At 51.5% G+C, this 22267-nt stretch overlaps 1 protein-coding gene and 1 long non-coding RNA gene across 10 annotated transcripts in view; one reads left to right on the forward strand and one right to left on the reverse strand.

Moving 5' to 3' along the window:
- The window catches only part of LOC140619585 (uncharacterized), a 14881-nt gene extending 12848 nt beyond the window's left edge, over positions 1–2033 (reverse strand). For all 3 annotated transcript variants that reach the window (XR_012019455.1, XR_012019456.1, XR_012019454.1), the window contains exon 1: positions 1707–2033. This is a non-coding gene — a long non-coding RNA (uncharacterized lncRNA). The remainder of the gene's footprint in view (positions 1–1706) is intronic.
- On the forward strand, positions 1869–21639 carry SEC14L2 (SEC14 like lipid binding 2). Of its 7 annotated transcripts, none has more exons than XM_072803222.1 (12): positions 1869–2029; positions 4241–4316; positions 8756–8799; positions 9194–9253; positions 9527–9715; positions 10766–10861; positions 11039–11099; positions 11491–11574; positions 15320–15426; positions 15529–15668; positions 15830–15999; positions 21382–21639. In XM_072803222.1, exons 1-12 carry the CDS (start codon positions 1976–1978, stop codon positions 21510–21512), a joined length of 1212 nt encoding a protein of 403 aa, XP_072659323.1. In that variant the 5' UTR covers positions 1869–1975; the 3' UTR covers positions 21513–21639. The 7 variants fall into 7 exon arrangements, with proteins under 7 accessions (XP_072659323.1, XP_072659320.1, XP_072659326.1 ...); XM_072803219.1 differs by lacking the exon at positions 21382–21639 and adding an exon at positions 16595–16844; XM_072803224.1 differs by lacking the exons at positions 1869–2029; positions 21382–21639 and adding exons at positions 2182–2324; positions 16595–16844.
- Positions 21640–22267: the final 628 nt, after the last annotated feature.

Here is a 22267-nt window from a genome sequence, read left to right on the forward strand (position 1 = left end):
GAGGTGAGCTGCTTGATCCCCGAATGATCTGGGCTTGTGTCTCCTTCCCAGGGCTCCCTCAGCACCTCGCCCTATGCCTGTTGGAGCATTTCCTGCCTGCATTCATTCAGAATACATTTCTTGAACAGGACCCTGTGTGTAGGCTGCTGTGCTGGGGGTAGGGCGCTTGTGGGGATTCAGAGATGGGTCCTGTGTCCAAGGACCTCACAGTCTAGGAGGGCCAGGGCTGCAAAGCAGGGCCACGCTGTGGTTCTCCATGGGTCCTCCTCACCTATTCTTCCTCTTCCCTCCTCTCTGGCAGTACCTATGCTTCCTATCAACCACCCAAACTTGGCTCATGCCATTGTGCCAGCATGGAATGAATGGATTTCCTTTCCCTTTCCTTCCTACCCCATATTTTAGGGCCCAGCTCCAATGCCATTCCCTCCACAGTCTTCTAGGATTCTTATAACCCAAAGCCAGTTCTCCTCCTTTAACCTCCCAGGTACTTGCTCTCTTTGGCACATTTTTCTGACTCTTATTCTGGATGATGGTGCCTGTGTCTTATCTTTGGGAGGGCAAGATGGTGTCTGATTCATTTCAGGATCCCCAGAACAGTGTCTAGGGCCTGCACATGGTAGGAGGAAAGAATGTGAACAGCTGCTATCATGGAGGTAGGAATAGAGTAAGTGGTGGTGGTGGTGGAGGTGGGGTGTGTGCCCAGGCAGAGGGGGAAGGCTATTGAACTCAGAAAGGAGGAAATGGCTTTATTGTATGAAGGAGGGGCTGTGAGGCAGGGGAGGACAGTCAGAGGGCATGGAGGCATCCATTACTCGAGTCAGACTTGCAGTTATAGGAACCCACAGCTTCTGCCCCTGGGCAGGAGCAGGGGAAGCAGATAAGCTGATAGCAGGCCTGCTTTCATAGAGCTGTAGCTTTACGGAGGCTTCCTCCATGTCCACCCTACATCCCCACCCAGAGGCCAAAGCCTGGCCAGGCAGGCGGCAAAGGGAGGCTGTGCAGGGTGGACTAGGGAGGGGTCACAGAGGGAAACCCTTCGCTAGGCACTGACTGCGCTGAGTGAACTTATGTACATCAGCTCGCTTGATCCTGTAAAGCTGATGTAAAATGCAGATCATCACCTCCATGTAGGGAATGAAATGGCTTGGGTTCACAGAAGTGAAGTTACTTGCTGAAGTCTGACAAGTGGAGGATTTAGGGTTCAAACCCAGGTCTTCTGACTCCCAGAGAGGAAGCACTCCTCCCCACTGGCTGAGGTCTGGCTGAGGTGGTGAGCACCTTAGGAGCAGCTCTTGGATAGCTGAGAAGGCAGGGAGCAGAGGTCAGGGCCCTGGGTAGGGAGATAGGGTTTGTGCTTCCTTGTCCCCTAGGCCTGCCTGCCTCACAGGTGGAGGGTAAAGCCTATCAACACCTGCCGGGGAGCTGGCAGCAGTGCTCCCAAACCAGTGGCAAACAGGAAGAGGGCCAGTACCACAGTTCATGGCAGGGCAGTGGGTAGGCTTCAGGATCTGGCCCCCCCGCAGGGGCTGGAGGCAAGCTCTCTTCCGCCTTGGGGAGTGAGGTTCTGCACTACAGGACCTGATCAAAGGAGAGCTCATTAGATAGCATCTAGGTGGGAAACTGAGGCCCAGGGAGCCCAGGTGTCTCATCCAAGGTCACAAGGCGAGCTAAAGATACATTTGAGACTAGAACCCAGATTTGCTGACCTTTTTCACGTCCACTGGCCTCGGCCCCGCGGGGGCACCCCTGCTCGCCTCCTGCCGGGGTCTCCGCCGCAGGAGCACACCCCGGACCCGCCGGAGGCTTGCGCGCCCCGAGCATCCCTCCGCACTCCACCCCTCGGGATCCTTTAAGAGGCGGGGCTTGGCTGCCAGCCCCGCGGCCCGGGCCAAAGGCTGGGACTTTACTCCCGCGGCGGAGAACGAGCCCGAGCTCCATCAGCTCCGCAACCGCCGCGCCCCGAGCCCGAGCCACGATGAGCGGCAGAGTCGGCGATCTGAGCCCCAGGCAGAAGGAGGCACTGGCCAAGGTGAGCCCTGATCCCGGCCCCCCCGCCCCCCCCCCCCCCCGGGCCGGGGCCTCGCCCGCCGGCGGCCGGGAGCCGGGAAGGGGCCGACCGGGGGCGGGCCACGGACGGAGTCACGGCCGGTGGCACCTGGCGGCTCGCGCCCCTCGCCCCGCGGCGCGCCCCTCCCTCCCGGCCCGGCCGAGGAGGCCCCGGGGAAGTTTGGCCACCCCAGCCTCCGCCCCGAGTGAGCCCTTGGCGGTGCCACCTGGGGAGACGTGGTTGCTTGGGAGCCCTCGGAGGCAGCCAGGGCACAAAGGCAATATTCATCCCGGAGCCTGGCAGCGGGGCCCCCCGGGGCAGGGGCAGGGGTAGGGCCCCAGGTTTCCTCCCATTTCCGGGAGGTTTTCCTCTTGCGGGGGCAGTGGCACCGCCAACAGGGCCCTGACATCTCCGTAGGATACTTGGAGAGCCCCTGCTGGGGCACCAAGTCTGTCTGCGACCTTGGGCAAACCCGTCCTTCACTGTGTGCCCCTTGAGGAAATGAAATGAGGGGTTGGACCCCAGGATGTTGAAGGGAGCACCCTTCTGTGTGAAGCCTGGGATCCCATGGGTGACTTACTGGGTTGAGGTTAGTTTGAGCTCAGACGGGCCCTCCTCTGTCCTGCGGTCCAGGCCCCTCCCTGGCCGGGAACTCAGGCAGATGCTCTTCAGAAGGCTAGGGAGTAACCCTGGCTTTGCCCGGTGCCTGGGCAGAGGAGGGGGCGACAGTTTGGAGGCTGGATCCCCTCTCCACCAACGGACTCTACTCTTTGTTGCCCTTGAGGAGATGGGAGGTTGGCTGTCCTTGAACCCAGAATTGATGGGGTCTGGTCTCAAGGTTTGGATGCCCACAGCCAAGCAGCTCTCCGTTGCTTGGAGCTGGTGGTGGTGGTGGTTGGGCGGGGGGGGGGGCGGATGTTGGGGACATGTGTCTCCTGCCACAGCTGTGGGGCTGAGGCACCAACCCTGTGAAAGCTTTGCCCCAGGCTGGGCCTCCCCCATCCCAGGGAGGCTGGATAGGGAGGTTTCAGGTTTTACTGCTGACCTGCAGGGGAAGTCAGGCAGAGGAGGGATTAGGTGGTGATTAAACTAGAGACCAGAGGCTGGGTGGGGTCCTTGGTGAGGGGTGGGCCCTGGAGGACCAGTTTCCCTGGAAGTCTGGGCGCTGTTTGGGGGATGGGGCTGGATGTTCTGAGTCCCTTGCTGACCTAGGCAAGGGGCAGAAGTGGCAGGTCCTCATTGGTCCCCTCCGTGGTTGTCCTGTAGGTCATTGACTAGAGAAGGGTGAATGACTGGGAGCAGGAGGCATGGGGACAGCATGGGGGGGGGGGTGCTCACCCACAGGGTAGTGAGCAGTTGGAGGTAGATGTGGCCATCCCTCGGGGTCACTGTCCATATCTCTTGTTTGGCACTCCCTGCACTTTCCCCCTTCGTGGCTTCCTGTTGGAACTGTTCCCTCCACCTGGATGGCCCTCCTCCCTCCTGCTACCTTTGAAGTCCTTCAAGCCCAAGCAAATGTTTTTTTGGCACCTGTTTTGGTTTCTGGCAAGTGTCTTTTTTGAAGTCGTCATGAACCCACTGTCTTCCTGGGCCAGTCACAATCCAACTCTTCCTTCCCTCTACTCCCCAGCACAGTGCTCCCCAGTCCATGACTAAGGGGCAGAAGACTACAGTGGAAAGAGTGCACGCTCTGGCCTCCGACAGACGGGGGTTTGCATCCTCGCTCCTCTGATTACTAGTTGCTCAACCTTGGGCATGTTACTTAGCCTCTCTGAGCTCTTATTTCTTCATCTGTAAAATGGGGACAGTAAGACGTGAGATTCTGAGTGAAGCATGAAGAAGATAAGTGCCAAGTTCAGTGCTGGGCACACAGGGAATGCTTGGCAAACAGCTTTTACTGTGGCACGTCCCAGAGTGTCTACTATCACAGTTAGCTGGGAACACATATGCCCACTGCCACACTAGGGAGTGTGGAAGTGCACACAGCCAGGCAGGGGTAGAGTGTTACTCCCTTCCCGCCTCCTCCTTGCTATCCACTGAGGCAAAGAGTGCACCATGCAGCCTACGTGCTCAGCCGGTGTCTGCAGAGTTGACCCATGCTGTAGAGGGGTCCAGCACAGTCCCTATGGAGAGTCCTGGGCAGCGGGTGGTCAGGGTGGGACCTGCCACTCACCCTACTACCTCTCCCTACAGTTTCGGGAGAATGTCCAGGATGTGCTGCCCACCCTGCCGAATCCAGATGACTATTTTCTCCTGCGCTGGCTCCGAGGTGAGGGAAGAGGGGCTGCGGGAGGCTGGGGCAGGGGCTTGTTCTGAGTAGCAGAATGGCACCCTCTGGGAACCTTGCCCCTGGCAATCTGCAAATCTGGAGAATTCAACCTTTAGAGCCAAAAGGGCCCTTGGCGATTACGTAACCTTGACCCTCCTATTGAGTAGATAATGACACTGAGGCTCAGAGAGGTGAAGTAACTTGTTCCAAGTCACACAGCGTTTGAGCTACAGGCAGAGAGAAGTCTAGAGCTGGTGGGCTGACTCCCAGCCCAGTGCACTTTCCACCCATTCCATAAATCCACTCTGCTGATGGACTTTGGGGAAGTGGATTGAGGAGAAGCCTAGCAAGACCCAGCCATGTGGGAAGCTTGAAGCAGAGCCAAGTTTAGAACCAGAGTGCAGGCCCCTGGGAGAGGCTGATCCCCCTCTGTGGCCTTTGGGGATGGCAGGCCAGCAGTTTAGGGCAGAGTTTAGCTTGCAGGAGGGACAGAGTGCCTAACTTAGGTAGACAAGACTACCCTCGAGCCCCTACCGGGTTCCAGAGCCCTGAGTTCTAGGTCTAGCTCTGCCCTGGCCAGATGATGGCATGTGGGCCAGGTGCACACATCTGCTTTAGGTTCCTCTCTGGTAGAATAGGACCAGACAGGCTGCCCTGCCTGTTGCAAGATGTAACAGGATGGAACTCTGCATGTGGTAATGAAATGCATGGCTTTCTCGGAGCATCAGAGTACAACTCAACCCCATGCCCCAACTCCTGAGATCTCTCTTTTTTCTCTTCTTCTCTCATGTGCCACCCTCTCTGATTCCTGTGACACTTCTTTTTTTCTTTATAAAAACTTTATCCCTGGCCATTGAAATAATAGAGAAAATTCCACTGTGTTAGGCTAGCAGAGATTCAGTTGTGATATAGACTCATGGCCCCCAACACTAAAGTGTATACCATGCCCGATTGTTTATTTATAGACATAGACACACACATACTTAACCCAGGGGTCTTGGGACAGGTGAAGAGATGTATATTTCTTTTCTGGCCAGAAATGGAGCTGCCACACTCTGGGGACCTACTGGGAGGCACCCTAGGGGTGGTGCAGCCAGGAAAGCCACATGGGGCCCCTTGTGTCTCTGAAAGTACCACTTGACCCTTTCCCCCAAAATGCTGTGACCACCCCCCACCGAGCCCACTCAGGTTGGGTGGAGGGGCAGCACGGGGGCGCAGTGAAGTCGGTCCAGCGCTGGAGGATATTTTGGTCTAGCATTTGCTGAAGGACTATAGCTAGAAGTGGGTGGGTAGTCAGCGTGGGAAGGCTGTGCTGCCTTAAAGAGCCAGATGCAAGATGATCAAACACACCACCGAGCTGCTGTTAGGTAGAGAGTGGTTTCAGAGAGCTGAATAATAACGCAGCTCTTTTATCTGAGAGGAGGCTGCCTGGGCTCCTGGTGGTTGGTTTCCCAGGCATTCCTAACTCCCCAGTCCTGAGATAACCCCTCTCTTTGCATGCAAGAATATCGGAAGAGTGGGGCACATGGGCGGTTTGGTCTGTTAGGTGTCTGCCTTTGGCTCTGGTGCTGATCCTGGGGTCTTGGGATCGAGCCCCGAGGCAGGCTCTCTGCTCATCAGGGAGCCCGCTTCTCCCTCTCCCTCTGCTTGCTGCTCTGTTTGCTCATGTTCTCTCTCTCTCTCTCTCTCTCTCTCTCTCTGTGTCACATAAATAAATAAAATATTAAAAAAAAAAAAAGGATATCGAAGAGTATAGTCATCCTCCTTTGCCAGATGGATGGCCAGTGGGAGGCCTTGCCAGCGGAGGCCCAGAGCGGGGAAGGCACGTACCTGAAGGTACACAGCTAATGAGAAGCAGAATCAGGGCAGCAACCAGGGGCCTCAGGCTTTCAGGCCAGTGTTCTCTCCAGGAAGCCACAGCTGCCCCCTGAAGCCACGCTCTGCCTCTTCAGACAGAGGAAATGTCTCCTTGGCACTTTATTTGTGCCTTACATTTCCCGGGCAGGAGCTCAGGCCTGGTCAAACTCTACTGTGAATTTTAATTAGGGTTTTTGTTGCCTTTTTTTTTTTTTTAAGGAAACCTTTTCCCTCTCTGCCTTTGATTCTAAAGGAAACCTTTTCAAAGCGCATGCTAGCAGAATGTCTTTCTCTCACCTAGGTGTTAGTTCAGGCTTCCACTCTCGGCCCCTTCCCCTCACACGGGTTTAGTTTTCTGTGGGCCTCCTGGCCCTGATAGCTGTCATACTAGTCTGTACTGCTTCCCCCTGACTGGGCTGAGCTCTGGGCTTCCCAGCAAGGAGGATCAGATGGCCTGATGAAAACAAGAAGACGGTAGAAACTGTGTGCCTGTCGGGGAGGAAGGGGGCAAAGCAGGTCTGAGTCTCCTCCTTCTTCAGGATTCAAAAGTGATCAAATAAGAACCCAGGATAGCTGCTCCTAGGTCATGTTCTCTGGCAGTGCCCTAAGCCATGCTTTGATCTGCCCCAGACCAAGGCACAGGAACCCTGGAGAGGCCTGACTCAGCAGGCACTGGGAGGCACCATGCCGGGTGCTGCCAAGGCCAAGTGGCAACTCGGGGAGGGCCCTCAGAGAAGACCCTGGGTGTTGGGTGCTGGCAGATATGGGCTAACTAGAGAGCTGTCCAGAGATAAGGGGTCACACACACTTCACCACCACTTCTGTTCCTATGGAGGATTCCCACTCTCACAAACCAACTGGGCTCCCCCATCATGATAGTGTGTTGCTTAGCATCTTTCATGTGTTTCTAGATCATTGATGATTCAGTTGGAGATGTGCAGTATCTGAAAGTCACACTGGGAGAAAGGGGAATGGCTGAGATGCAAACCCAGATTATATTCCTCCTAAAGCTCCCCCTTGCTGCCATGATGGTGCATGAAATGTGGCCATCGGAAGAAACTTCTTAACAGTAAAGGCCGTCAAGTTCTACAAATGTGTGTGTGGCACCGATGACGGGTGTGGCATTGGTCAAATCTCTTGATGTCCTCTTCGGGTGCAGGACAGTGGAGTGGATTTCATGATAGCAGAGTCAGGGAATATGCTTGGCCACTCCCAGAGATCAGTGATTAAGGGACCGGTGACAGTCCAGAGGGCAGGCTGTCTGGCCCAGGTTCCAGGGCTGTCAGCAGATCTAGATGTCAGTCAGATCCAGAGGACAGAGGGCTGGGAGGGACAGTTCATAGGTCAGTTGGCAAAAATTGATCAGAATCTGGATCTCAGAAACTCCCTAAAGGATGAAATGGAGTGAGCCAACGGTAACAAGATGAAATCTGATAGGGATGTATCCAGAAAACCGCTTCACAACATATGGGATGGAGCCTTAGCTGCAGCACAGCTGAAAAGGATTTGGGAGGGTCAGTTGACTATAAGCTCCATCTGAGTTAAGGGTATGACTGTTGCCAAGAAAGTTCTTAGGCTTTATTGGAGAAGGGTAGGCAACACCTGGTGCTGTGCTCAGTTCTGGGCAGCCCGCTTTAAGTAGGACACTGGCAGACTGGAAATCATCCAAAGGGAAGTTCTGTGGATGGACTTGAAACCGGGCTGTGAGGAATGGTCCAAGAAGGGATCTATGGATGGGCAACCTGACGGCCGAGGGGATGCAGGTGGCAGCCCAGAATTCACCAGTATTGGAAAGCGTGTCATGTGGCTGAGGAAGGGATCCTACTTTCTGAGTGCCTCCTGGAGTGGATCTCCGTTTAGCATAACCATGAGCACTGAGTGCAAATAGCAGCTCGGATTATCTGGAAGCAGGTGGTTTTGGGGGGCAGTGAGGTCTTTGTGTTCAAGCTTGAGCAGGATGACTTGGGGATTGGAGCATCAGATGAAGAGTTGGCCTAGGTGAACTTTAATTCTGAAGCTTTCCAGGAACCCTGGGAGGAGGGCCCTCTGTGTCCCATGAGGGTCTGTGTGGGTCCTTGGCAGATATGGCAACGTTGACTGGAGGCTCATCAACCCTTCTGTCCTCAGGGGATATTCTACTAGATCTGCCCCAGATTATGGGGCAGCTGTGTTCATCTTTGAACTGTAGGTCAAGTTCTCAGAACTGGATGTTAGACCGTGAAGGAGATTAACTTTGTGCAAAGGGGGAAGGCTGATTGATAAAGGGGTCCAGGGTTCACTTTCCTTGAGAGGAGATGAGATCTTTCACCTGTTGCATCCACTAGGGTAAAATTCTTTTGATTCTGAAGTTACAAGGCTGCACCCACCTGCCCTGATCCTTGACCTGCTCTTTCGGGATAGTGGTGTTCCAGAAACCCCTAGAGAAGGTCTTCCTAATAAGCTTCTGGATGGTGGAGTGATTTAGGAGTCAGCTGGGGGTGAAGTTGGGGAGGAGTCAGCCCCAAGCACAGGAATAGAGAAATCTCCCTTACCTTAGATGCCCAGGCCGCTGGTCTAACCCTGACCACATTTCCCTGTTACAGCAAGAAACTTCGACCTGCAGAAGTCCGAGGCCATGCTCAGAAAGGTGAGATCCATTTGGCTCCATATCCTACTGTTGCCTGCCTCGGTTCCCACCCATCAGAATCACACTGGGCTTGGACTTCCTTTGCCCACTCTGCCCACTCGATCACAGCCTCTGGCTCGTGTGGCATATCTGAGTATTAGCTGACCACTGTTGCCTTATCCCTTTGGGACAAAGTACATTCCCTTCCCTGGTAACACAGAGCTTTCATAGTTCTGGGCCAGCTAAGAATTACAGTCCATTCTGCACAGACCTCAAAAACAGGCAGTGCCTTCTTCTCCAGTCCTGCCACTTGCCTTCTCGTGACATACCTGGGGCACGGTGTTACCTATTGTTGGATGCCTATAAGGGGTTCCTCCATCCCAGCTTTTTTAAAGTCCTGACTGTATGTTTGCAGCACGTGGAGTTCCGAAAACAAAAGGACATTGACCACATCACAAGCTGGCAGCCTCCAGAGGTGAGGACAGATGATCTTACCCCACCCACTATGTCAGTTAGGTCCATCACACCTACAATCTGTATCCTGAGTCTGTCAGACTGGGACCCTCAGAGGAGAGGTCTGACCATGCCAAATGAGCCCTAAGGGTTCCAGAGTGGGTATCCATTGCCATCCAGGGGGAAAGGCTGTGGAAGGAGAGCCTGATGAACCCATAGAAAGGTCCCGGAATACAGGGAAGGCATGGCCTCCCCTGACCTGCTGACCAGATGCCCCTTCTATGTCTTTGCCCAGGTGGTCCAACAGTATCTGTCAGGGGGCATGTGTGGCTATGACCTCGACGGCTGCCCCATCTGGTACGACATCATTGGACCTCTGGATGCCAAGGGTCTACTCCTCTCAGCCACCAAACAGGACTTGCTCAAGACCAAGATGCGGGACTGTGAGCGGCTCCTGCAGGAGTGTGCCCGCCAGACCGAAAAGGCGAGTGGGCTTAGCTCGGTTGAAAACGAGTTCATCACTGAAGTGTTCAAGCAGAAGCGGGCATATCACACAGGGATTTACGCATAACTTCAGGGCTGAGGCCAGAGGTTTGGATTTCATGGACAAGTGAAATCTCAATGTTTTAGGGACTGACCCGTGTTGCCACATTTCTATTTTTTTCCAGGGCTTAAAAGGAAATTTACCAGCTACTGTTGCTATAATTAACCCCCAAAACTATAAGAATGGCATAGTCTCAGAATAAAGGGAAGTCCTTTCAATCAAAGAAATTTACTTTCATAGATAACATACTACATTATATTGCTTTTCTCATTCATCTGAGCATCTGTAAAATCTTTGTCATAGTATTGGGTTCTGTTGGTGTAGATGAGCTCAGAGTCTGTGCTTCTCTAACGCTGCATTCAAAAAAAGATAAGGACAGGTGATTCCCTCTCTGAGAAAAAGGCTAAAGGGAGAGAGCTGGAGCCACCCTGATCTTCCTTCCTGCCTTCCTCTCTAGCTAGTGTAAGGATGCAGTGAAATGATGTCATATATCTGGAAACATCTCAACACTGTCATTCACAAACTTGCACTGAGAGCCTAATGTGTCCAGAGACCCTGCAGGCTGCGGATGCAGAGAAGCGCTAGATGGGCACCCTTGAGGACTAGGTTGGACTGAGAGTCTCTGTGCCTGTGTGCCAGATAAGTGGTCACATGAGGCCCCATGGACTGGGCGCTACCAGGTGCTGCGCCCAGAGGAAGAGGCAGGCCATCAGGCCAAACTGCAGAACAGGAGGGACCTCAGATATAATCTAGATCCACCCAGTTGTTTACTGGATAAGAACAGGGACACTTAGGCAGGAAGAGTGACGAGCCTAGTCTACAGTTTTGGCCTGGGGGTGATTATCTCAATTCGGAAAACTCTAGATATGGCCCCGCCCAAATACAGTTGCCATTTCAGCACACAAGCAAATCAGCTTCTTGCCCTGAACTGGAGTAGGTTTCTGCAGTGCGGCAGCCTGATGTGACTTTCTGCCCCTCTGCCCCTTGCAGATGGGGAAGAAGGTGGAGACCGTCACCCTGATTTATGACTGCGAGGGGCTTGGCCTCAAGCATCTCTGGAAGCCAGCAGTGGAGGCCTATGGGGAGGTGAGGGGTGGGGCTGGGAGGAGGGGTGGGGAGAGGAAAGAAAGTGGGTGTAGGCCACCCTGCTGGGATGCCCTGTGGGTGAGGCCATGGGGGCCAAGTCTAGCCTGCAGAAGGCAGGGCCTTCCTCCCTGGTACAGAGGTCTGAGCTTGCTGGACTCGGTGATCTTGTTTCCACAGTTTCTCTGTATGTTTGAGGAGAACTATCCTGAAACGCTGAAGCGTCTTTTCGTTGTTAAAGGTAGGTTGGGAGCTATCTGTGATGAAGTCAAATGGGAAGGAGGGGCCAAAAGCATTCCTGGGCCAGATTCAGGAGAGTAGAATGGGATGAGCCAGAGGAGGGCATCTGAGGACCCCTGACGTAGGCAGACCAATTCACAGTTCACAAAGCTTTTAGGATTTATTACCTCCTTGGAACCTCTTGGACCGGTGACGTAGGAAGGCTATACCCGCTGTCCAGACAGGGAAGCTGGAAGTAAGAGGTGGCCATGCCAAGCCTCGCATCCTGGGCTGCCTGTGTGGGCGCCACAGCACTAGGGAACCTGTGACCTGACACAGGGGTCTGTGGAGGACACTATCAGGGACAGGGTGAGCTCTGCTCCTGGTCTCACATCGCTTGGTCTCTGTTCCAGCCCCCAAGCTGTTTCCTGTGGCCTACAACCTCATCAAACCCTTCCTGAGTGAGGACACACGCAAGAAGATCATGGTCCTGGGGGGTGAGTAGCCCAGACTCTTCTCAACACCATGGGATGGTACACGACCCAAATCGGAGATAGCTTTAGAAGTGTCTAGGGCAAAGGCTTCCTCTGTTGGGTTGGTAGCGGTGGGACCCAGGAGCAAGTGGGGGCTGGGCTAGGGTCTTCCCTTCTGTTTTCATAAGCACTCTTTCTCTCAAACACTCTGGAAGAAAGTACTGAGCACTGTAGGTGCAAAGATGAATGAAACACCAATCTTTTTTGTCTTTTTAAAAAAAGATTTTATTTATTTATATGAGAGAGAGAGAGAGAGAACAGCAGGGGGAGGGGCAGAGGAAGAAGTAGATTCCCAGCTAAGCGAGAAGCCCGACTCAGGCTCCATCGTAGGATCCTGTGATCATGGCCTGAGCCAAAGGCAGACGCTTAACTAACTGAGCCACCCAGGCACCCAAAACACCAGTCTTGTTCTCAGGGAGCTTACAGTATTAACAGGAGAGAAGCCGGTAGAAAGAAAGGGACAATACAAGCTAGAAAAGGTACTAGAAATGGCAGAGGGAAGTGCCACAGAGGTCAAAGGAGCAGAGGTTGCTTTTAGTTAGGGGCAACTAGGAGTGGCTTCCTTTGATGAGCACCTGCTGTGTGCCAGCCCTGGACTAGGTGACAAAGATGAATCAGCGTCCCTGGCAGTGCTCTTGGGGAAGGAGAGTCACAAACAGACATGTAGCAGCACTGCACGTTAAATGTAAAAGCGGGGAATAAAGAAGGGGGTGGGAACAGCGAGCAGGGGCACTCACCCCTCCTGACCCCAGTTAGGGGATGCCTACCTCATCTGAGTGCTAGGGAATGAGTAAGAGGCAGCCAGATGAAGCCAGGCGGGAAGCCGCTGGGCAGAAGGAATAGCACTGAGCACAGACCTTAGGCGCTGTGGCTTAGGCCATTATAGAGAGCATGGCAGGGCGGCGGGGTGGCAGGGCGTGGGGAGAGGTGCAGCTGGAGGGGAGCCGGGAGATAGGGCACCGTGCTGGGAAGCCGGGACACAGCTCTACGGGCTGTGGGGAACCAAAGAAGGGTTCTGAGCAAGGGGAGTACCAGGATCAGACTTTAAATGCAGACACATTTGACCAGCAAGCCTGTGAAGGACAGGTACCAGTGTGCGTATACCAGGGCCGCAGTCCATGCAAGAGATGTTGCAAGCCTGAGCTGGGCAGGGGGAGGGTAGAAACAGAGGAGCCCTGATGGCTCAGATGGTTAAGCATCTGCCCTGGGCTCAGGTCGTGATCCCAGAATTCTGGGGTGGATCTGCTTCTCCCTATCCCTCTGCCTGCTGCTCCCCCTGTTTGTGCTGTCTCTGTGTCAAATAAGTAAATACATCTTAAAAAAAATAAAAAGAGAACTAGTTATGAGCTCAGTACAAAGCAACATTTAAAAAAAAAGAGAGGCCGGATCTGGGACTTACTTAAGAAGTAAAACAGCAGAACCTGATCGCATTGGGTGTAGGAAAGGAGGAAGAGAAATCTAGAATGACTTTCTGGTCTCTGGCATGAATGACTGAGTATTATAATCACTGGTGACATTAGTTCAGCTGGGGACACAGCTGGAGGAATTAGCTTGACACTGAGTTTGAGGAGTCTGTGAGATCTACAGATGTTGGGGATGCTTGGGCCTGAAGCTGAGGAGAGAACCCCAGTTTGGAAATTTGGGAGTTATCAATTAAGCCGAGGGATGCCTGGGTGGCTCAGGGGTTGAGCATCTGCCTTAGGCTCAGGGCGTGATCCCAGGGTCCTGGGATGGAGTCCCCCATTAAGCTTCCCCTAGGGAGCCTGCTTCTCCCTCTGCCTATGTCCCTGCCTCTCTTTCTCTGCCTTTCATGAATAAATGGATAAAATCTTAAAAAAAAAAAAAAAACAAACAAAAACCCTGGGAACTTTGAGCTCAAGAGCAGGTGGAGCAAGAGGAGCCCACCAGGGAGAAGGAGGAGTGATTGATGAGGTTGGCAGGGCCTCACTCGACAGAGACTGGATACGCAGGGGAGTCAGGCAGACATTGAGGCACGAGGGGAAGCAGCGAGGAAGATGCCCAGGAATCAAGCCAGCCGGGATAGAGAGGAGCTGACTTTTGCCGGAGTGTTAGTGGAATGGGTGGGAAGAAAAGGCCAGAAAGGTAGATTGGGACTGACTCATGTCAGGCTTGATGCCACCTATGGAGTCGGCCTTGGGGGTAGGTAAGAGGGATTCTGAAGGTTTCTGAATGTTCCCCATCAGGCAGCATACCAGAGGTGGAGATCTTCCCCATGTGTATTAGTGAGCCCTGGGAGTGGCGTGAAGCATTCTGGAAAGTACAAAACTTCTGGGTTCTGGTCCTGACTCTGGCAGCAACAGAGTTCTGCTTCCTATTGCCTCAGTTTCTCTCTCTGTAAGATGGGAAGGGCCCCTCTGGCCCTATTCCAACTTTCCAGCTGAGCTGGGGGAAGAAATACAAAATCTGAGCAAAAGGCTCTGATGATTTTTGGCTTTGCTGCTGCTACCACCCACCATGAGCATGAGCCGGTCGGGTTTCCTGGCAGCAGAGCTGCAGAGGAGGTGCAGGCTGTTTTCCCACCCACACCTGAAGCCCTTTCAACCAGACCTGCCTCAGGCTCAGAAGATACGGGATCTTGAACAGAGGAGGGAAGACATTCACTCTGGGCTGGTCAGTGGAGCTTAAGAGCACAGATTACATTCTCCCCAAGACCTTAGATGCCATGTTCTAGGAGTTACATGGTCTCAGGACCCTAGAAATCTGAGGCTGTGAGACCCCGGACAGCCGCTGTGGGATTCTAGTCAGCATCAGTAGAGGACCTGGGTTCTACCCCATGGCTTGAAGCTGCTGCCTATTTATGGTCTCTAGGGTCAGCATGAAAAGGTTTCCAGTATCAAAATATTGTACTTGGCTGACAGTGGTTTAGGAATTTGGAGTTGGTGAAGTGGTTCTCAGCACTGGTTGCACTAGACTCAAACTCTCCTAGTCAGGAAAGGACTTGGTTATTTAAAAAAGAAAGAAAAAGGAGCCGAGTCACTGGCAGCTAGACAGCCTGAAAAACAGCAGAAGTGAAGTCGTGGCTGGGGTAAAGCCAAGGAAACCCATTTAAGGGGCCTCTCTATAGTGGCGCAGTCAGTAAGTCACGATTGAGCACGATTCCATGTAGGTAAAAGTAGGGGAGGAGACATGTGGTTGGACCTTCCTGGATGGAATTCCGTCTAACCAGGGCGGATTGGGCGATTCAGGCCCTCCTGCTTGCTACACATGCTGTTCCCTCTGCAGGGGATGCCCTTCCCTCTTTTCTTTGTGCCCTCTGATCGCATACCAGATATTTGTATCACCTGCCTGAGGGTGATGATTTACTCTCAGACACGTCTGGGGGCAGTTAACAGTTAACAGCACCTTCTCAAGGACTTAGTTCCCGTCCCTCCCACTGGAGCCCTGTGGGGCAGGAGGAACCAGGCTCAGAATGAAGGGATTGACCTAAGGTTCCTCAACTGGCCAGAGGCAATGGAGATAGGACACTGGATATCCTGATTCTTAGTCCAGGGAAAGGGCAGTCCTCTGGGTGATGGCTCCTCCTGGACCCTCTGCGGAGCTGAGTGCACATCATGTGCTTACAATGCCTGCATTTTGCGTGCTGCGGCAGACAGGTTTTTCCTGCCTCTTTTGTGTTGACCACAGGGCAGTGAGGAAATCTTGTCTAGTGACGATCCTTTTTTCCTCCTTCCTTCCCCTCTGCTGCCAGCAAACTGGAAGGAGGTTTTACTGAAATATGTCAGCCCTGACCAGCTGCCTGTGGAGTATGGGGGCACCATGACCGATCCCGATGGAAACCCCAAGTGCAAATCCAAGGTATGAGCTGCATAGTCCCCTGCATAGCCCATAGGGGCGAGGGCTCATCAGGGAAACCTGGCTCAAATGCACATTTCAGTTCACTCTGTGCTTTGCTTCTAGATCAACTATGGGGGTGACATTCCCAAGAAGTATTACGTGCGAGATCAGGTGAAACAGCAGTATGAGCACAGTGTGCAGATTTCTCGTGGCTCCTCACACCAAGTGGAGTATGAGATCCTCTTTCCTGGCTGTGTCCTCAGGTAGTGTTCTGGACCCTGATGGCCACCCGTGACTTTCAGCCATAGGTGCCAGTGGTTGGGCTGGGGTGGGAGGAGCCACCCTGGGGGCAGAACACCCCCCCCCCCACCGAGAGCACGCACACAGATGCAATCATGCCTGAATGAGAGGATGTCCCCTGCAGGTGGCAGTTCATGTCAGACGGTTCGGACATTGGGTTCGGGATTTTCCTGAAGACCAAGGTGGGGGAGCGGCAGCGGGCAGGGGAGATGACAGAGGTGCTTTCCAACCAGAGGTACAATGCCCACCTGGTTCCTGAGGATGGGACCCTCACCTGCAGTGATCCTGGCATCTGTAAGTACCTCTCTCATGGCTTAAAGCCCCTGCCCTGGCTGTCTGCCTGTGAGGTCCCTCTTCTTCTAAGGATTTAGGGTCTCAGACGTGAGAACTAGACATAGGGCTCCATCATTTTGACCCTCTCCTTACACAGATGAGGGAACCTAGGTTTGGGGAGGGGAAATAAGCAGGGGACCCACCTGGTTAGCAGCAGGGTGGGACTCTGACTTGATATTTCCAGGTTGAGGTGAGTCATGGTGCTAGGTGACCACAAGGTTTCAGAACACTTGCTCTCTGGTCCAAGTTTAACTGGATCTGTAACTGTGACCAGACATTTCTGGGGAATGCTCCTTCCCCAGACATCAGAGAGGCAGACCTGCCTCGGTGGGTGCAGGGATCCCAGGGTGAGCAGAATGCTGAAAAGCCCAGTCCTGACCCTATGAGTCTCACTTATCTTCAACTTGATCAAAAAACAGGTACAGAACACGAACAGGAAGTTTAGCCAGGAGGAATTGAGTGTTTTTACTTAAAGATTAAATTCCAAAAAAAAAGAAAAAAAAGAAAGTGTTTTACCTCCTTCAACTTTGTGGTATCAATTAAAATTTCCTTTCAGTGATTCTACTTCTGCAAATTTATCCTACAGAAATGTTGACACAAAGACACAAAGATATAGAGACAAGGATGTTCCTGGCAGCCTTAACTGGCAATAAACCAAATGGTCTTAAAAAGATCTTGTTAAATGAATTATGGCCCATGCATACAATGGAATACATTATACCCATTTGAGAGAATAAATTGACATGTAAGATGTCTGATACATGTTAAAAAAAACAAAGAATGAAACAGCATATGGTATACACACACTTTGTTGTTGTTTTTTTAAGTGTATACATTGAAAAGAATTCTGGGGAATCTGTGCTAACTCTAATGGTGGTTATCTCTGGGATGGTAGGAAGCTTCTAGAGGGTTTTACCTTCTTACACTAATTCTGCAACTATGTTATTTTACAATGATCATGTACTACATTTATAAGCAGAAAAACCACATACACACACAAAAAGCCCTTCAAATGTCCAGTTTTCTTTACATCAGAGCCAATGGGCCAGGTGTGGAAAGTCGATGAGAGCAAGGGCTTTATCATCAAGCTGACTTGGATTTGAGACTGACTGGTCCTTAGGCGTGTGACTTAGCCTCTCTGAGCTTGAGTTTCATGATTGCTATAATAGGGATCAAATTCTCTACCTCATGGGGATACATGATGATTAAATGGACAGCACTTAGCATAATGCCTGGTGTACAGCAAGCACTCAACACACTGTAGTCACCATTATAATAATTAGGGCAAGACCTGTGTGGGGGAAAAAAGACCATCGTGGAGATGGTGCTGGAGATGGGAAAGGCCCTATGCACCATTTCTAGGGCAGCATCACCAGGAGATATCGGAGCTAGCCCCCGGATGTCTCACACCATCATCCCAACTTCAGATGCTGTGTACTTCCCCACATGCCAGGCAACCTTTGGTCTCCAACACTCCTTTATTATAGATGCTCTGTGGTATGGCTCCCCAGGGAGGAGTATGCTTGTTAGTGAGCAAGCAGCCAGGTCCTTGGAGGAAAAGGCATATTACTGTATGCTTCAGCAAGAACAAGGCCTAGCACACCAGCCCGGATACTATTATCCACAGAGCATATTTGATATATAACCTTGAATTTTTAAAAAGATTTTTATTAGAGAGAGAGAGAGAGAGAGGATTGTAGGGGGAGAGGGAGAGGGACAAGCAGACTCCCCATGGAGCAGGGAGCCCGACCTGGGGCTCAGTCCCAGGACCCCAGGATCATAACCTGAGCTAAAGGCAGACGCCTAGGTGACTGAGCCACCCAGGTGCCCTAAGCTTGATTTTTTTTTTTTTTTTAAGTGGACAGGAAAGCTGAGGTATAGAGAAGGGATGTTATCTCTCCCACAAAGTAGCTTGCATACACACCAAAAGACAGAAGACATGAGGGAATCCTCGAGTTCTGGTCCAGATCTCTAGGCCATAGCCTATCCTAGAGATGATCAGGTCTACCCCTGATGTGACAGGGGGTAGAGTGGAGTCCCAGACCAGGGGAGTAATTTACCCAAGATCATATAGCCAGTAGCAGCACCCAACCCATTTCCCAGCATGGCCTATTACTGTCTATATTATCTGAAGGATAACAGCCTAAGAAAGGACCCAGGAACAATACAATATAATCTGGCTTAGGTTTGCAAACCCAAATTTATTTTAGCTTTTCTTGGATACATTCCCAGATCGAACATTTATCTGCCTGTGGGGCCTTGACTGGGAACTGCTTCTTGTCCATTCCAAGGAGGATTAGAGGCAGGTCTCAGCACCCACGTCCCCTCCCCAGGTGTAAAGACAATGAGGTGGGATCAGCTGTTGTCTGGAGCCATGGCTCAGGTTAGACCTGAGCCCATAAAGAACCCAGTATTAGGTTACAAGCTCACCTGTGGGAGGGCAGCGCTTTTGAAGAACCAGGCGATTCCCTGGGAGTGGAACATAATCACTCCGTGGAGAAATTAAAACTCTGTGCCAGCCTCCAAAGGCAAGAGCACATGGATCCACCTCAGGCCATTCTGGTCCTTGCCCAACTGTACTTAACTAGTAAGGTGGAGAAGCAAAGTCTGAATTGATTTTACTTATTTTTTTCTCAACTAATAATTCCTGAGAGCCTGAGTGTAGAATAATACTAGGAAAGAAGAGGATTCAGAGAAAAGATCTGGACTTTGTCCACCAGGAGTGCAAAACATAGTTTAAAAGACCTAAAACACTGGATGAAGGTTCAACAGTACTGCCAGGCAGTGCTGGGGAGAAAAGAGCCCAGCTAGGCTCCAAGAGGCCTGGTTTCTGAGTCCAGCTGTGCAACCAACTCTCCAAGTGTTTTGAGCAAGTGTCTCTAAATAATTAGCTTTTGCTTTCCTTCTCCTTAAAATAAGGAGAGTGGGCTACAGCAGGTGGTCTTTTTGTGTGTGTTTATTTATTTTTAAGATTTCTATTTATTTATTCATGAGGACAGAGAGAGGCAGAGACGTGGGCAGAGGGAGAAGCAGGCTCCTTGTGGGGAGCCTGATGCAGAACTCGATCCCAGGACCCCGGGGTCCCAGGATCATGCCCTGAGCCAAAAGCAGACATTCTACCATTGAGCCACCCAGGAGCCCCTATTTTGTATTTAAGTAGGCTCCATGCCCAATATGGAGCTTGAACTCACAACCCTGAAATTAAGAGTCACATGTTCTACTAGCTGGCCAGCAAGGCCCTTCTAGAGCAGGAGTCTTTTTTTTTTTTTTTTAAAGATTTTATTTATTTATTCATGAGAGAGAGAGACACAGGCAGAGGGAGAAGCAGGCTCCATACAAGGAGCCCAACGTGGGACTTGATCCCGGGACTCCAGGATCACATCCTGGGCCAAAGGCAGGCGCCAAACAGCTGAGCCACCCAGGGACCCCCCCCAGAGCAGCAGGTCTTAATCTGGGGTTTGTAGACTTCCCAGAGCAGTGACTGTAAAGCTTAAAGACCAAACACCTCTCTTTTATAACATACAGAGTCTAATTTACTATTCTGAAATGAAATTAATGGATAATACAACCCACCTAAATACGTACTTTAAAAAGTGACAGAATCGCTCGTCAGGAGAAATAAAGGGAAGCTAATTTAGAATACATATTTGTTTCCATATATAAATGAGAGGACACGATTACACCCATGTACCACCATTCTTCAGAATGGTGCGTTTCCCAATGGGAAACTCTGCCCCCAAGGGTCCATGATGGGCTCCAGGTGATCTGAAATGGTGTGCTTTCATCAGTCTCAAGGGGGTTGGTTCCCCAATAAAGGTTGAGAAGTCCTAACCTGGAGGACCTCAGGGGGGCTCTACAGGTCTGTCAGTACATGATTAGTGTCAAAATGAACCATGCAATTCATGAACTCCACTTCCCTGGGGCCTGGGCCTCCAATAGCCCCTTCCTCATTTCTGAGGACAGACTATACAAGGCTGAGCCATCTCGATCCAAGGAGCTCAGAACTCTCCCCCAGCATGACTAATCCTGGTTGCTGGGACTCTGTCATCCAGGATAGTGAGGAAGTGTCCCTCTTTCCAGAGGGACTATTGGTTCCTTTTTTTTTTTTTTTTTTTTAAGATTTTATTTTATTCATGAGAGACACAGAAAGAGGCAGAGACATAAGGAGAGGGAGAAGTAGGCTCCCTGCAGAAAGCCTGATGTGGGACTCGATCCCAGGACCCTGGGATCATGCCCTGAGCCAAAGGCAGACGCTCAACCACTCTGGAACTACTGGTTCTGAGAGACCTCTGGGGCAGAGAGGATATCAATGAGTAATACTCACTTCCCACCATGAAGAAAGTGTGGGTGGTGTGTCTGCCCAACATCTAAACTATGCATTTTATCTAGGGGCAGGAGAGGGGAGAGGTTAAACCTCAGGTTTAAATACATTTTGGGGGGGGGGGGGCTTATTTAAATTTTTTTTTTTTTTTTTTTTCTGGAAAAAGAGAAGATCAGGACAGGGAAAGGGCAGAGCCAGTGTTTTTGTTCTCACACTCTGTTCTCTTGAACGGCTGTTTGACTAAAAGGGAACAACTTCTCAAAAAGAAAAGGGGTAGATTAAAGGCATTCTGTTCCTTGGCCAAGGCTTCAAAGCCTTCTCTGCCAAGTTCATGCCCATTTTGAGTTTTCCGAATCTTTCAGAATTACAAACAAGGATGCGGTGCGCATCTTTGGCCATTTATCTTTTGGTGGGATAAATTCCTGGTTCCAAAACTCTGTATATTTTACCTTCTCCGGGCTGGTCTCTCCAGGGCCCAAGTTAGGCAACAGTGCTGCCACGGGGAAATTGCAGCACCATCACTTCCTCACCGTGTAACACTGTGACCTCCTTTTTATTATATGCTCTAAAGCAGAACTAATGCTGAACTTGGGAGTTATTTTGAGCAATAATATAATAGTATATATAGATTACCAATCCAGGGCTGAGACACCCAAGGAGCTATCGTTACCATTGCTGTTATTATTATGACAACTACTGCAGCTACTGATTTTGCTTTGCCAGTTCGAGCTCTAACTCCTCTGAAAAGCCTTTTGCATGATTTTATAGATGTCAGTCTATAGGGCCCTCCCCTTCCAACCACTGACAGATGTGGTTGCCTCTCTCACTCATCCTGGCACTCAGCATAGTCTTTCTTATATTTTCCCCCCTCTCTGTAAAGATCTGAAGTTTCAGAAGGTAAGGGACAATTGCTTATGCCACCTTGGTCCTCATTATGTACCACACACTGCCTTATTCAGTCAACAAAAATCGCTGTCCTTTGTCAGAATTGCCTGACTGTCTGGTTTTCTGCCTCCCCTCAGATGTCCTGCGGTTTGACAACACCTACAGCTTCATTCATGCCAAGAAGGTCAGTTTCACTGTGGAGGTCCTGCTTCCAGACAAAGCCTCAGAAGAGAAGATGAAACAACTGGGGGCAGTCACCCCAAAGTAATGCCTCTCCTCACAGCAGACCTGGCTCCCTCAGTGTCTCCCTGTCAGTTTCTGTCCCTGTAGCCATCATTTTCCCAGTACCCAGATGCCCAAAAAAAGCCGGGCTACAAGAAAGACCTTGGGCTGAATTTGGGGAACTTTCATTTCAGAATTAGGAAGAGAGAGAGCAGCAGGAGAGGGTCTCCGTGCCTCTCAAATTACTAAGAGTCCCCCGGGGCTGGGCACCATGATAGGATCCACCATCCTATAAGCCGTGCCAACTTCACCTGTCCAGTGACAGCTGAGACAGGAAGGGAAGGGAGGGGAAGATGGGGGTGGCAGCAGGGAAGAAACTAGAAAAAGGGAGAGAGATTGAGACCTAACACTTCAGGGAAGCCGGCTGTAGGGGAGGAACTTGCTCCCAGTCTAGATCATAATGAGGAGTAGCAAGGTAGCAGATTGCTAGAGTCATGGTGGTGGGGGTCAAGGGCTCTTGTAAACTTCCTATCTCTGAGGCTAGGACCTCTTGGCGTTTCCCACCAGGTCTCAGGAGATGGCCTGACTCAGCACAGATCTTCCCACTCAGGGGTAGACAGGGAAGCCACCTTGAGACCTCTGCAACTCTTGGGACCCTAATTACTGTCAGTGACTCTTAGCTTCTCAGGACAGACACTTGGTACCCAGCCACTGTCCTTCCACGCAAACAAAGCACAGGGAAATCACCTCCAGGATCCCAGCTCCGGGGAGGGCCAGGGAGGCTGAGGGTGGGAGTGAATG

The sequence above is a fragment of the Canis lupus genome, chromosome 27 (genome assembly GCF_048164855.1).
Source record: "Canis lupus baileyi chromosome 27, mCanLup2.hap1, whole genome shotgun sequence".
In the NCBI taxonomy this organism is placed as follows: Eukaryota; Metazoa; Chordata; class Mammalia; order Carnivora; family Canidae; genus Canis; species Canis lupus.

What these genes read in the sequence shown, in the direction of transcription:
- SEC14L2 (XM_072803218.1), top strand. Translation starts at nt 2,574, where the DNA reads ATGTTGAAGGGAGCACCCTTCTGTGTGAAGCCTGGGATCCCATGGGTG. An exon ending in TCTCCTGCGCTGGCTCCGAG is followed by an intron (nt 4,317 to 8,755) that starts GTGAGGGAAGAG and finishes TCCCTGTTACAG; the next exon opens with CAAGAAACTTCGACCTGCAG. An exon ending in CCGAGGCCATGCTCAGAAAG is followed by an intron (nt 8,800 to 9,193) that starts GTGAGATCCATT and finishes GTATGTTTGCAG; the next exon opens with CACGTGGAGTTCCGAAAACA.